The sequence below is a fragment of the Capra hircus genome, chromosome 5, assembly GCF_001704415.2.
Source record: "Capra hircus breed San Clemente chromosome 5, ASM170441v1, whole genome shotgun sequence".
NCBI classification, from domain to species: Eukaryota; Metazoa; Chordata; class Mammalia; order Artiodactyla; family Bovidae; genus Capra; species Capra hircus.
Genome location: NC_030812.1, coordinates 78531095 through 78543125, shown reverse-complemented (window position 1 = coordinate 78543125; position 12031 = coordinate 78531095). Strand labels below are relative to the sequence as shown.

At 39.5% G+C, this 12031-nt stretch overlaps 1 protein-coding gene across 1 annotated transcript in view; it reads right to left on the bottom strand.

The window, feature by feature from the left end:
* TMTC1 (transmembrane and tetratricopeptide repeat containing 1) overlaps nt 1–12031 on the bottom strand; it is a 318214-nt gene that overhangs the window by 112617 nt on the left and 193566 nt on the right. The window contains exon 9 of the mRNA XM_018048363.1: nt 2941–3062. Coding sequence (XP_017903852.1) covers nt 2941–3062 — 122 coding nt within the window. The remainder of the gene's footprint in view (nt 1–2940; nt 3063–12031) is intronic.

The window sequence follows — 12031 nt, the reverse complement described above, 5'->3', positions numbered from 1 at the left end:
GAGGAGGAATTGGCAATCCACTTCAGTATTCTTGCCTGCAGAAATCCATGGACAGAGAAGCCTGGCAGGCTACAGTTCTTGCGAATGCAAAGAGTTGGACATGACTGAGTAGCTAAATTTCACTTTTTCTTTCATAATGTTTACCTAAGTTTCTCTTCCAGAAGAATGAAATTTAACCTCTTGTTTAAAATTCCAGCCTTTCATTTCCTCAAAAAATTTTCTCTTGTATTTGGATTAGAAAAGTTCACTGCCCATGTAGTCAGAACCTCAATGGCTGAGGATTCAGATCTCAGGACTCCTAAAGTATCAAGTGCTGATTCCAAATGGAGTTGAGCTGAGAGTACTTAACTATGCTCAGATTTTCTTCATCTTTTTCCACTGAGCAGAATACTGAGGTTACTATCAGAGAAGCAATGTAAGCTGGAAGGTGACAGACGGGTCAGTAGACAAGGATCCATAATCCACCATTTTGCCACTTACTAGCTTTATCACTTGGAGAAGGCAATGGCACCCCACTCTAGTACTCTTGCCTGGAAAATCCCATGGACAGAAGATCCTAGGAGGCTGCAGTTCACAGGGTCACAAAGAGTCAGACACAACTGAGCAACTTCACTTTCACACACTGGGGAAGGAAATGGCAACCCACTCCAGTGTTCTTGCCTGGATGGCAGAGCCTGGTGGGCTGCAGTCTATGGGGTCGCACAGAGTTGGACACGACTGAAGCAACTTAGCAGCAGCAGCAGCAGCTTTATCACTTGGACAAGTAACTTAACTTAGAGCCCAGGCATTACTTTTGTAAAATGGGTATAATGGTATCAGCTATCTCAGAAAGCTGATATCAACAATAGTAACAGTTGATATTTACTAGTCATGTACAATACAAAGCATTTTATAGTTTTTTATATGACCATCTCACTTAATGTTTATAATATCTTACTGAGTTCAGTGCCATTATCTTCATTTTACATAGATGAGAAAACAGACCTAGGGATGTCACACTCACGTCACACTAAGACTGTAGGAACATGTCTTGAACCACCACATACAGCATGCATTAACTGAGAAAACAAATATAACACACTTAGTGTTGTGACTGACATACAATAAAGATTCAACAAAAGTCCTGATACAATTAGACTGTGATATTATTTTAAAAAATATCCAGACCCATCAAGTGTTTAGATTGAAAGGTGCCATTTTGTGTTTAATCAGCAGTTAAAATCTTTGGTGGGGGGAAAAAAAACACAAAACCCAGAGATTCACTAATTTTTGTAGCTTCAGATCTAGTAGAGCATGCCTGGCACAGGTGCTCTGTGAATATCTCTTAAGTGAAGAATGAATACAGATTCTACTTGGAATCAGGAGTACTGCAGACAAAACCTGACTGAAGCCACTCTCAGCTGCTCCAAGCAAAAACACATGTAGAGCAGACCCTGAAGTCTGCCTTTGTCCACCATATTCCTTTGTACCGACAAAGCCTCACAAGCTTGTTATCTTAAGGCAACATAGAATGCAAAGAAATTGTGCTGTATTTTTGTCTTATCAAGTAGTTCTTATCAAGGAATAATCTCCTTCCCAAATTGTGCTGTAAACACAAAGAAAATTAAAGGCCACCTTTTCATTAACCAAGTCAAAACAAGAGACTGTAAAGTCTTAGAAAAGCTGTGAGGTACTTAGTTTGAGGGAAGTTAAAGGTTATGAAATTCATTTCTAATTATATGCATTTAAAAATTCTCAATCAATATCCATAAATGAAATTAAATCTTCTTATTTATTACTTAAATTAATTTTATTTAAATTAAATTTAAAGTTAACAAATTTCTAACTCAATATGAATGAATAATTTCCTGATAATATTTTGGTTTATTGTATTTATTTTGCTGCCTTTTAGAAAAGTTCATTCTTACTCATAATTCATAAAATCACTTAATTTTAGGAAGCTTATTAAAATATCTGTTTTAAAAATGAGAGGGAATTTTCTGGCAGCCCAGTGATTAGGACTCTGTACTTTCACTGCTAAGGGTCAGGTTCAATCCCTGGTCGAGGAACTAAGATCTCATAAGCTGCACAGCGTGGCTTAAATAAAAGTAAATTAAATAAATAAATAAAGCTCTATAAGTTAAAAAAAAATTCAGTTTGTGGACTTCCCTGGTGGTCCAGTGGTTAAGAACGCATCTTTCAATGCAGGGGATGGGGGTTTGATACTTAGTCAGGAAACTAAGATCCCACGTGCCACGTGGCAATAAAGCCCATGTGTGGCAGCAAAGACCCAGCACAGCCAAAATAAAAATAAAGAAATAATGTTCTAAAGTTTAAAAAACCAAATGAGTGTAAAAAAAATCATGTTCTGCTTAAGGTCACACAATAGATAAATGGCAGAACCATTTCAGGGACATTTTCAGGCTTCTGGAGAGAAACATGGCCTTGGAATGCTGACATTTGAATAAGACAAGAGAACGGACAAGCGTCACACTGTTCAAAAATTCAAAGCTAAGTGGCATTATGTAATCATACATGTCTGAATGCCCTTTATAACTTTTAACCAATGTTTTTCTCAAGGACAAGTTTCTTTGAGATTGTTTCTATTTTTAAATTCAAGAACAAAGAAAGAGGGAGAAAGAAGATAGAAGTCAATTAAAATCATGCTACTTAACACAGTTAATAACTTAATGCAAATTAACAAATATCTCTAGAAAGTAACTCATTATGTTTAATAAGCACAGATACTTGAACAAAGAAGTTACGGTAAAATGATTGCTGCTAAAATCCTGAATATACTCGGGTCAATATTCTTACCCAGCTTCCTCTGTGGCTGTTTTTAAAGCTGATGTAATAAACACCTGAGCTCCACAAGGATCTAACTGTGATACACACAAACAACAGTCTCTCTGGAGCCATCAGTGTTGGTCTCGTAAAGAGAAAACCAGAAACAGTAATTACCTAGGCATGTATAGGACTCTCTCGGCCACCACGAAACCCACCCTGAAGAAGAGGTTGCTGGCTGGGATGAACGGGAAAACCAGGAACAACAAGCCCACCAAAACTTCCCTGTGCTCCAGTCTCTGAAACACACAACAGTGGAGGACAAATTAATCTGGGTTTAATTCCACTTCAGTTAGCATTTAACCATCAAGTTCTTACTCAAGGAATGAATAAACTAGACCAATGTGGACCTTTTGATCAGTGTACTGATTCATCAGAGAAAGCCTTCAGGCTAAAACCTCTGGCTCATGGAAATATTCGCATGTTTGCCTGACACAAATTTGCCACCCAGAACATCTGCTATTTGCATAACATAATCAGTGACCATTACTCCTTGTTCTGGGCTGGCCCTACAGCAACACTACTTGGTCTGGTTTCTTTCAGAGTCCTTCTGCCCCCAGGCAACTCATTCCAGGGAACACAGCAGCTGGGTAGGATAAAGCTCACTAAGGCATCATGGAGAAATATTGTCCTCTCAAAACAGAACACATTAAAAACAAATGAATAAACAAAGGAAAAAACCCACAAAGAGCCCACCAGAGGAGGCAAATCTTAGCATGAAGGAAATGAAATGCAAATGGTGAAATAAGGGGCACCAGAGAGGGAGATCACTTGAGCTGAGGTGTTTTTAGCATCTTTCAAAGTAAGCCACTAAGCATTTACTTGCTTGATTCCATGAAATTACTTGATTCCATGAAATTTTTTGGAGTAAAAATTCATTACAATAATTCATTAAACTGATAGAATACCTTTCTCTTATACTGTATATAAAAATTTATAAAGATTTTTGTCACAACTAACAAAAATGTTTTATTTATTATCAATAATATGTTGTAATGGGCACTGTAAAAGATAGTGTATATTTCCAAATGGACACATTTGAAGGAAAATCCATTTAAAACAAATCTATATGTATTGGATGATGTTTAAAAACAAAATAATTAAAGAGGAAAACCAAATAGAACTTTCCATATTACTGTTTTAAACTGTTTCTTATAAACATTTTGAATAGCCTAATACTTTAAATATTTGCAAAACACTAAACAAAACATTTCAAAAACATAAATAAGACTCCCTAACACAAACTACTAATATTTTAAGTAGACAAAGTAAAAGATTTTAAGCATCTTGAGACATTTGATACTTGGACTTTATTAAAATCTTTGTTTTGCTGACTACAATACATTGAATAATAAAATTTCTGAGAGTAATTCCATGTAAGCAAATGTGATTTGGACTATTTCCCTTGAACAATTAATGGTTCTGTAAGTCATTACCTCATTTTTTTTTTTTTTTTTACCTAAAGTAACCATACTCTTTAGAATTAAAAGATGAAAGAAAAAGAAGAAAAAAAATTGCATAACAAGCTTTCAACTCAAATGGATGCAATGTTATATATTCTATGGTGCATTTAAATTGAAGGAAAAACACAGGTAAGAAGTGGCAAGTTCATTATATTTAAAAGCTGAAAACTCTCTTCGTAATTTATATTATTCTTTCAGTTTACAAAGTATATTTCAGTGCAAGAACTTAAAGTTTATATAAGGAACAAACACCCTAAGAATCCTATAATATGAAGGTGAGATATGGAATATTTCCTTCATATTGACATCAGTGATTATGGCCCTCCAAATGTGAATCCCTGACCCTAAGGTCACTCAGGAAGGAAGAAAATACCTGTCGATCCGGCAGCCATGAGGCTGCAGCCACTCTACAGTGAGCACTGGGGAACTCAGGATGTGAAAAACACAGAATACTGGACCCAGATAGCTGAGATGCACATGGAAGGAATGATTTCAAAGAGCCCAGACTCTTCCCTTGGATAGAAAAGCACTAAATTCCTTAACCTGGGCTATCTGGTTTTCTTTAATTCATAAAATACTTTTGATGCTCAGACTACTTGTCCTTTATTGCAAACTTCTATATAACCAACTTCCCCTCACTTCCCTTTCCAACCGCCCCCCCCGCCACCCACTCCCCCCGCCACCCACTCCCCCCCGCCACCCACTCCCCCCCCCAACCCACTCCCCCTGCTTCAGCAGAGCAATTCTCTCAGGGTTACATAAGACACTGTCTCCTGTGATTAAAGTCCTAAATATTCCCACCAATTAAAACGTAACTCTCAGCTTTTAGGTTGTGACTATTTTTTTAAGTTGACAAAGGCAAGTATTTCTTGACAAAGTTGAAAATAAACCCCAGAGAATGAGTGTCTTGCCCAAGTGTTCCTTATGAATGTTGAGTCTATGTGATGTTCTCTCTCTCTCTTTTCTTTTTTTGGACTATTCAAAAACTGAAATACTTTTACAAAAGTATTAGTGTGTCTTCCTAAAGAGATCTGTAAAGAGAATGTAAAATCCCCTATTAATTAATCCTAAGAATGAAGACAAGGGGAGGGACTGATGGAATTCTGACCAGGTCATGATATATCCGCGTCCCTGGATTGTGTTTTACCCTATGAGATGCCTCCCCACCTCATCGCAGTTATTGGTGAGCATCCCTCATAGCTCTGAAAAAGGCATTGCCTTCACACCCCCAGTACCATCCCCCTTGCTGCCTGACCAAAGGCCTTCCTCACTGTGGTGGCACATGCTTATGTCCTTTACTCAGCAGAAGCCCGAGGCTCTGGGAGCCACTAGATGGAGAGCAGGCGGGCATCCCGGGCATGCAGAGGCTCCCTTGGCCATCTCCTCCCTCAGTTCTGGCACCCCTGAAGTGGGTAGTCTGAGTGCCACTGCTGCAGGCAGTGGTGATGCTGAGTTGGGGACTGTAGGCTCCAGGCACCAACTTTCTTTCCTTCCTGGCCCTCATCCAGTTGTAATTACACATTTTTCTGTGTGCTCACCATATTTTTCTAATGTCTCCACCAGACTGTAAGCTCTATGAGGACAGGAGCTGGTGAGCTGTATTCAGAGTTGTGTGGTTTCTGCTCAGCTTAGTGAGTGTTTAGAAACATTTGTTGAATAAATCAATAAATGAATAAATGTTCCAGGTGAGAGAGGAAACTGGGTGTGAGACAGGGAGAGGATGAAGAGGGCTTCCTGGTGGAGGGGACAATCTGGGGTTGAAGACTGAGTAGTGAATGCTCACAAGGTAAATGTGGTGTCAGGAGAGGAGGGAAGTGGTCACAGTGAGGTGCATTCCAGGCATAAGATACAGAAAGTACAAAGCAGGGAATAACCCTGTGCATGTTAGCAGGTGATGAATTATAAGGGTTTGGTATTCCCTGAGTGGAGCTGATTTTTACCTACAGGTAATTAGGAGCAAGTTAAGGGTCCCACACACATAGAAGGGAAAGCAAGTCAGTGTCCCAAAGCTGATGTCCAGATTTAAGTTGGGGCCCTGCCGTCATTAGTCACCTTGAGCAGGCAAGTAATTAGCCCTTCCTCGCCTCAGCTATAAAATGGCATAACTGCAGTTCATGGTTTAGTGGGGTTGGTTGGATCAGGACAAAGATTTCTTGATCAGTTAAGGTCCATGTCATTGGAGTTGTGAGTTTAGAGGCCACCACTCCACAGAATGTGCAACCAGAAGGGCTGTCTTATGTGGTATTTTCTTTATTTTCAAAACATTCAACTTAAGACAGTGGCACAGTGCCCAAACTCAGCGAAGTTCTACTGTTTATCTCAAGAGAAATAATATTTATGAAAAGAGTTCTTGACTCTCAAATCAAACTGATGATAATCTTCTCTCCTCCCCATTCAGACAAGAGAGATAGAACATATTCAAGAATATACTAAATATTGATATAAACTATAAGTCGATTGGCCAATCAGAATGTTGTAAAATTAGGGAAAAATATGTCATGGATGTGGCTGAACTTCCTAGAATGAGAAAGACTGGAAAGGAATCCAATTTTGTATCTTGTGGATCACAGACGTGACAGAGTTGGCTAAATAATTTGTGGCTTATCTCAACCTAATAGGTTCAGATGAAATGCAAACAAAATATGAGTGGGGGAAAAATGTGTTTCATTTTCCAAAGTGCACAAAGTGCATTCATTTCTAGGAAAGAGGCCACTGGAAATTTATTCCAAATACACTAGGGAGTAAAATGACAGAATTAAAACAGCTAGTAATATAGCCATTAAAAATACATTACTTGTCTGATTAACTGTGCAACTTTTGACAAATTAATTTACTTCTCTGATCAGTTAAACAAAAGAAAGTTTACCGATACCTACTGTATCTGTAGGAAAAATGTGTGATAGATTCACTGTGGTGGGTGTTAGGCTTGATTTTCTTCTGGCTCGAAAGGAGACAGAAGAGCATTTCTCTGAGCTGCAAAGAAATGAAAATCTCTTAACACACCTGTCTGGGTGCCCAGAGAATCACTCGGCCACCATTCCACAGCCATGTATCTGCAGGAGTCACTAATGGAAAAGCAGTGATCTTCTCAGAAACATAGATCACCTCAGAGAAGCCCCAGCTCCAAAATCTGAGCCTAGCCTAGTGGCTTCTGGTTTATCCCATTCCCTTCCTACTCTGTTTCCTTTTCAAGGAACAAATCACAGATGAGGAAACATACACAAGCACACACACACACACACACACACACACACACACACAGAGATACAAATGCACGTGGCCAGCATTGTGCGAACGAGTGGTCATGAGAAGACAGCTCCACTCTCATTCAACCCACACAACCTCCACCATGGTCTGCTCCCTCCCAGAGCAGCAGAGAACAGGCCTCATTATAGTAATTATCACCGCCATCCCTATTATCATATTTTCTTTCGCCTCTAAACAGGTTATAGAGAAATAAAACAGTGCATTCAGCATGTTCTGACAGTTCTACAAAGAGCACAGTTATATTTCAACCCTAAGGATGCATTTGGCAGTTCTAGGCTCTAGCTGTCTGCATCTAATTTATCAGTTTTCAGGGAAGCTGATGACCATAAAGCTCCCTCTTCAGCCCTGGGAGTAAGGTATATCCAAGCTGACAACTGACAGAGCTATACATGAGGCCCTCTTTTCTCATCTGTTCTTGGGTCTACTTCCTCCATTAGATAATGCCTTCCCTGATGGGAGTCACCATCCCACTTAAATTTATCCAGATACCTGAACAAACATAGTTGGCATTCACCAAATTGTTGCAATAAGAAAAGATTAGTGATAGAAGCTACACATACATCTCTGGGGTTCAATTTAGAGACTTCTCACTATGGAAACCTTGCATTTTTTTGCCATCCTCCGAAACACAGTATTTACAATGCTAATTTGGGTTGAGAAGTCCTCAGTCTTTGAATATCTAAACTGTTCTGTGATTGTCTGCCAGAGTTGACCAACAGCATTTTTAATCAGGTACTTTTAATCAGGATGCACGCATGCAGAGGCACCCTTCCACGCCTCTCTCATTCCATTCATTGCTACTACTACCTGCTCTTGAAAGGTCGTGGGACTTTCATGCTCAGGAAAAATGACATCTTTCACATGACTGAAATTTAATTTTAATTTTGTGAGTATTTCAGTGTATTAAAATACTCAATAATCACTATTATATTATTATGGAAGCTCTTTTTAATTGAGGAAGACAAGTTATTTAATCAATTGAAATCTCCATTGCTTTATCTGACTGCACTTTACTGCCTCATCTCTTGTTCTGAATCCCCATCTCTTGTACCAAGCTGGGGGCACTGGGCAGTGAGCTACGCTCATTTTCTTGTTAAGTAACCCTCAAATTTCCCCCCAGTAGCAGGCAACACATTTATGCCAGTTCAAAAAATTCTCTTTAATGTTCACAACAGTTCTGTGGAGATTAGCATTATTATCCCTGTTGTAATCTCAAATGCTGAAACCTTTGGGTCCTTCACAAATAACTGCAACTACAAATCAGCAAAAATGCATTGCATTATTTCTGTGAAAAATTTTCCTCACAGCTGCACAGGACTCCAGGTCTCCTGCAAGAGGAAACCTGGGCTCTCTCTATGATGCTTGTGTACATTTTAATAATTTTTTGAAAACTCAGCTCCTTATATTACTGTCCAGAGGAAATGCATCAGTGAGTCTCCACTTGAGCAAATCAGAGGTTCTCAGGCTTATTTAAAACATCATGAGCTTTCAATCTGCAGATGTCCTTCGATGCTTTCAAATGATGATAATACAGACTGCATGAAATGGGTGGAGAGCTGGCCTCAGAAGACTAACTGGGGACCAGCATGGGAAGGGGCAAGTCAGAAGTGGAAGGACAGAAAGAGCTGGATTGTCTGGGGCAATGGGATTCTGTCTGAGCTCTGTACGAATGTATGTTGAACTTCCTTCCTCCCCATGGGCTGCTCTTGCCTCCTTGATCTTCACTCTTGTCTATATTTTCCTTTGAATTGGACAGCCCCTCCCTCCTCCACCTTTTCATACTGTTCATGGGGTTCTCAAGGCAAGAATGCTGAAGTGGCTTGCCATTCCCTTTTCCAGGGGACCACATTTTGTCTCTTGAGAGTCCCTTGGGCAGCAAGGAAATCAAACCATTCAATACTAAAGGAAATCAACACTGACTATTCATCAAAAGACCTGATGCTGAAGCTGAAACTCCAATACTTTGGTCACCTGATGCGAAGAACTGACCCATTGGAAAAGACCCTGATGCTGGGGAAGACTGAGGGCAAGGAAAAGCGGGTGACAGAGGGTGAGATGGTTGGATGGCATCACCGACTCAATGGACACAAGTTTGAGCAAACTTTGGGAGACAGTGAAGGACAGGGAAGCCTGGCATGCTGCCGTCCATGGAGTCACAAAGGGTCAGACACGACTTAGCAACTGAACAACAACAACTCTTCCACATCTGTCTGATAGTGGCTCAGTTTGCCTAACTCCAGGCATAGCTCCGGTCTAGGGATCCACTCCAAGGTCATAGCTCTCACTTAGTGTTGGTGACAGTTCCTTCCTTTGACATTTCAGGCCGTCTGGTATGTGTCCCTTGGCATGTTAGCTCCACTTTGCCCAAGGCACTGCAAAGACCTGCAAAGGTCTCTTCATAAACCCTTCAATCACTCCACTGGCTGTGCACTCTGTCTCCTGCCAGGGCTCTAACTAATAGATCACAGAGAAAGGGTGCAGAGATGGTAGCAGAGGTGTGGGTGCTGAAAAGTAGTCAGAACTCTGGCTTTCATGGGACAACTGGAACCAGTTCCAGATCACTCCTGACTTGGTCCCATCCTTGCACTATTGTACTTCCAGTATGTTTTAGCCCTTGAGTGAACCAGCATTTTTTGAGGCCATTGAGATTATAGAAAAATTCTAATGCATAAAAACAGTGAAGACAAATGCCAATCTGAGAGAGCTTTATCTGGCAAATGATATTTAGACCAATCTCTCAATAGTGGGAGAAGAGAAAGTTTTGAATTTTTACTGCTATTGTTATATCAAATGCAACAGTCTACTTCTTAAAGATTCAAACAAGATCTAGAATCTGATCAACATATCAGTAATGGAGGAATTGAGAGGAATCTTGGGACAGTCTTAAAGACAAAGAGAATAAGAAAATTTGAAAGCTTATTCTCAGAGCTTCAATTACAGCTGCCAAACTCCTTGGTGATTTTACAGTTAATGGGGACCCTAAGTTAGACATGCTCAAGAGGCTGAAGGACAGTCTGCCCGTGACATGAACACAATTCATATCTCACACATACGTGTGGAAAGGTACCACTTGCAATTTTTTTCCTTCACTGGTCTGAAATCAACAGAATAAGCCAAGCTGCGGAAGAAAATAGCTCTGATTCAGGATCTCAATAACATAGCTGCCAACACATATTCTACACTTGGCTCGAGCTGGTGATATCACTTCCTCATTTTTATGTGCTCTAAAATTTACTCATAAATGCTCAGGGAAAAAAATTTTAAAAGGGGAAATGAATGAAGAAATTATATCTCCTTGGAGACAAAAGTAAATTTGTACACTGTCTTCTCTGAGCCAATTTAAACACTGCTTGTCCCATGCCAAGGTTTCTTTACTGAGGAGCTCTGCCAGTCACACTGATGAACGGAGAGTCGAAGGGAGATTAAAATCAGAGCATTCCTAAACCAACACTTCTGATTTCTGGTCTTGGGTTATGGACTTCATTTTTTTTTTTTTTTTGCAGTTTTTGTTTGATTCGCTTTTAATCAATCATCTGAATCTTCCTGCAAACACTAGTTCCTGGGATTGAAACTTCTTATCTCACAAGAGCACACAATTACGTTGTTTCAGAATCAAATCAGGTGGAAGACTGAAGCACTCAGATTGTTTTACTCAAGTGAGAATAAACTAATTCAAACTTTATTTGGAAATGTGCCTTACATTCTCTGTAAGTGTGTTTTAAATGTTCAAAGGCAAATAAAAGCAAACATCTTTTAAAAGGCACTTTAGAAGAAGCGTGATTGGAAAACACCAGTCTAGTGCACGAAAACACCATTCATTTTCATAAACAAGCACTAGTAAGGAGTTAAGGGAATTAAGTAAGTTAGAAAAATATTGTTCAAGAAATCTTTTTCCTGATTCAAATGAAAATATCATAGGAATTCATGGAGACATGGGAGAAGAAAAGAATGAACTTTCTTCATCTCTATCTGTGGTTTTGAACAAAAATGGAAAAGTACTTACTATAAAGCTGTGTATTTAAAAAAAATTGTGAGGAAGACTAGAGAGATGAAAGGTAGGAGCAAGACAAGATCTCTTCTAAGACTGTGTTCAACATATAGATTATTATACATGTTCTATGGGAAAGGCTCATGCAGAAGGGCAAATAAAAGCCAGCTGGTAAGCTGCAAATGGTAGAGGGTAAAGGAAAAGCAAGAAACTCTTAAGCAATACCATATGCCAGACATTTGACTTAGCCTGTCCCATTGATGTTTTGTGATATTATTACAAGATAGGTAATTATCCCCAGTTATATAGATGAGGAAGTGGAAGCTCAGAGGGCTTAAAGACACATCTACACTGATCCAATTAGTGAAAATCAAGGGGTTCAAACTGAGGTTTGATTCAGCCCAAAGCCTGTTCTTTCCCCACAATCCCGTGGGCTTTGGGATCCCAAGACAAGGTCAAGGGAGTGTACATGGGGGAGATTTCAACACTT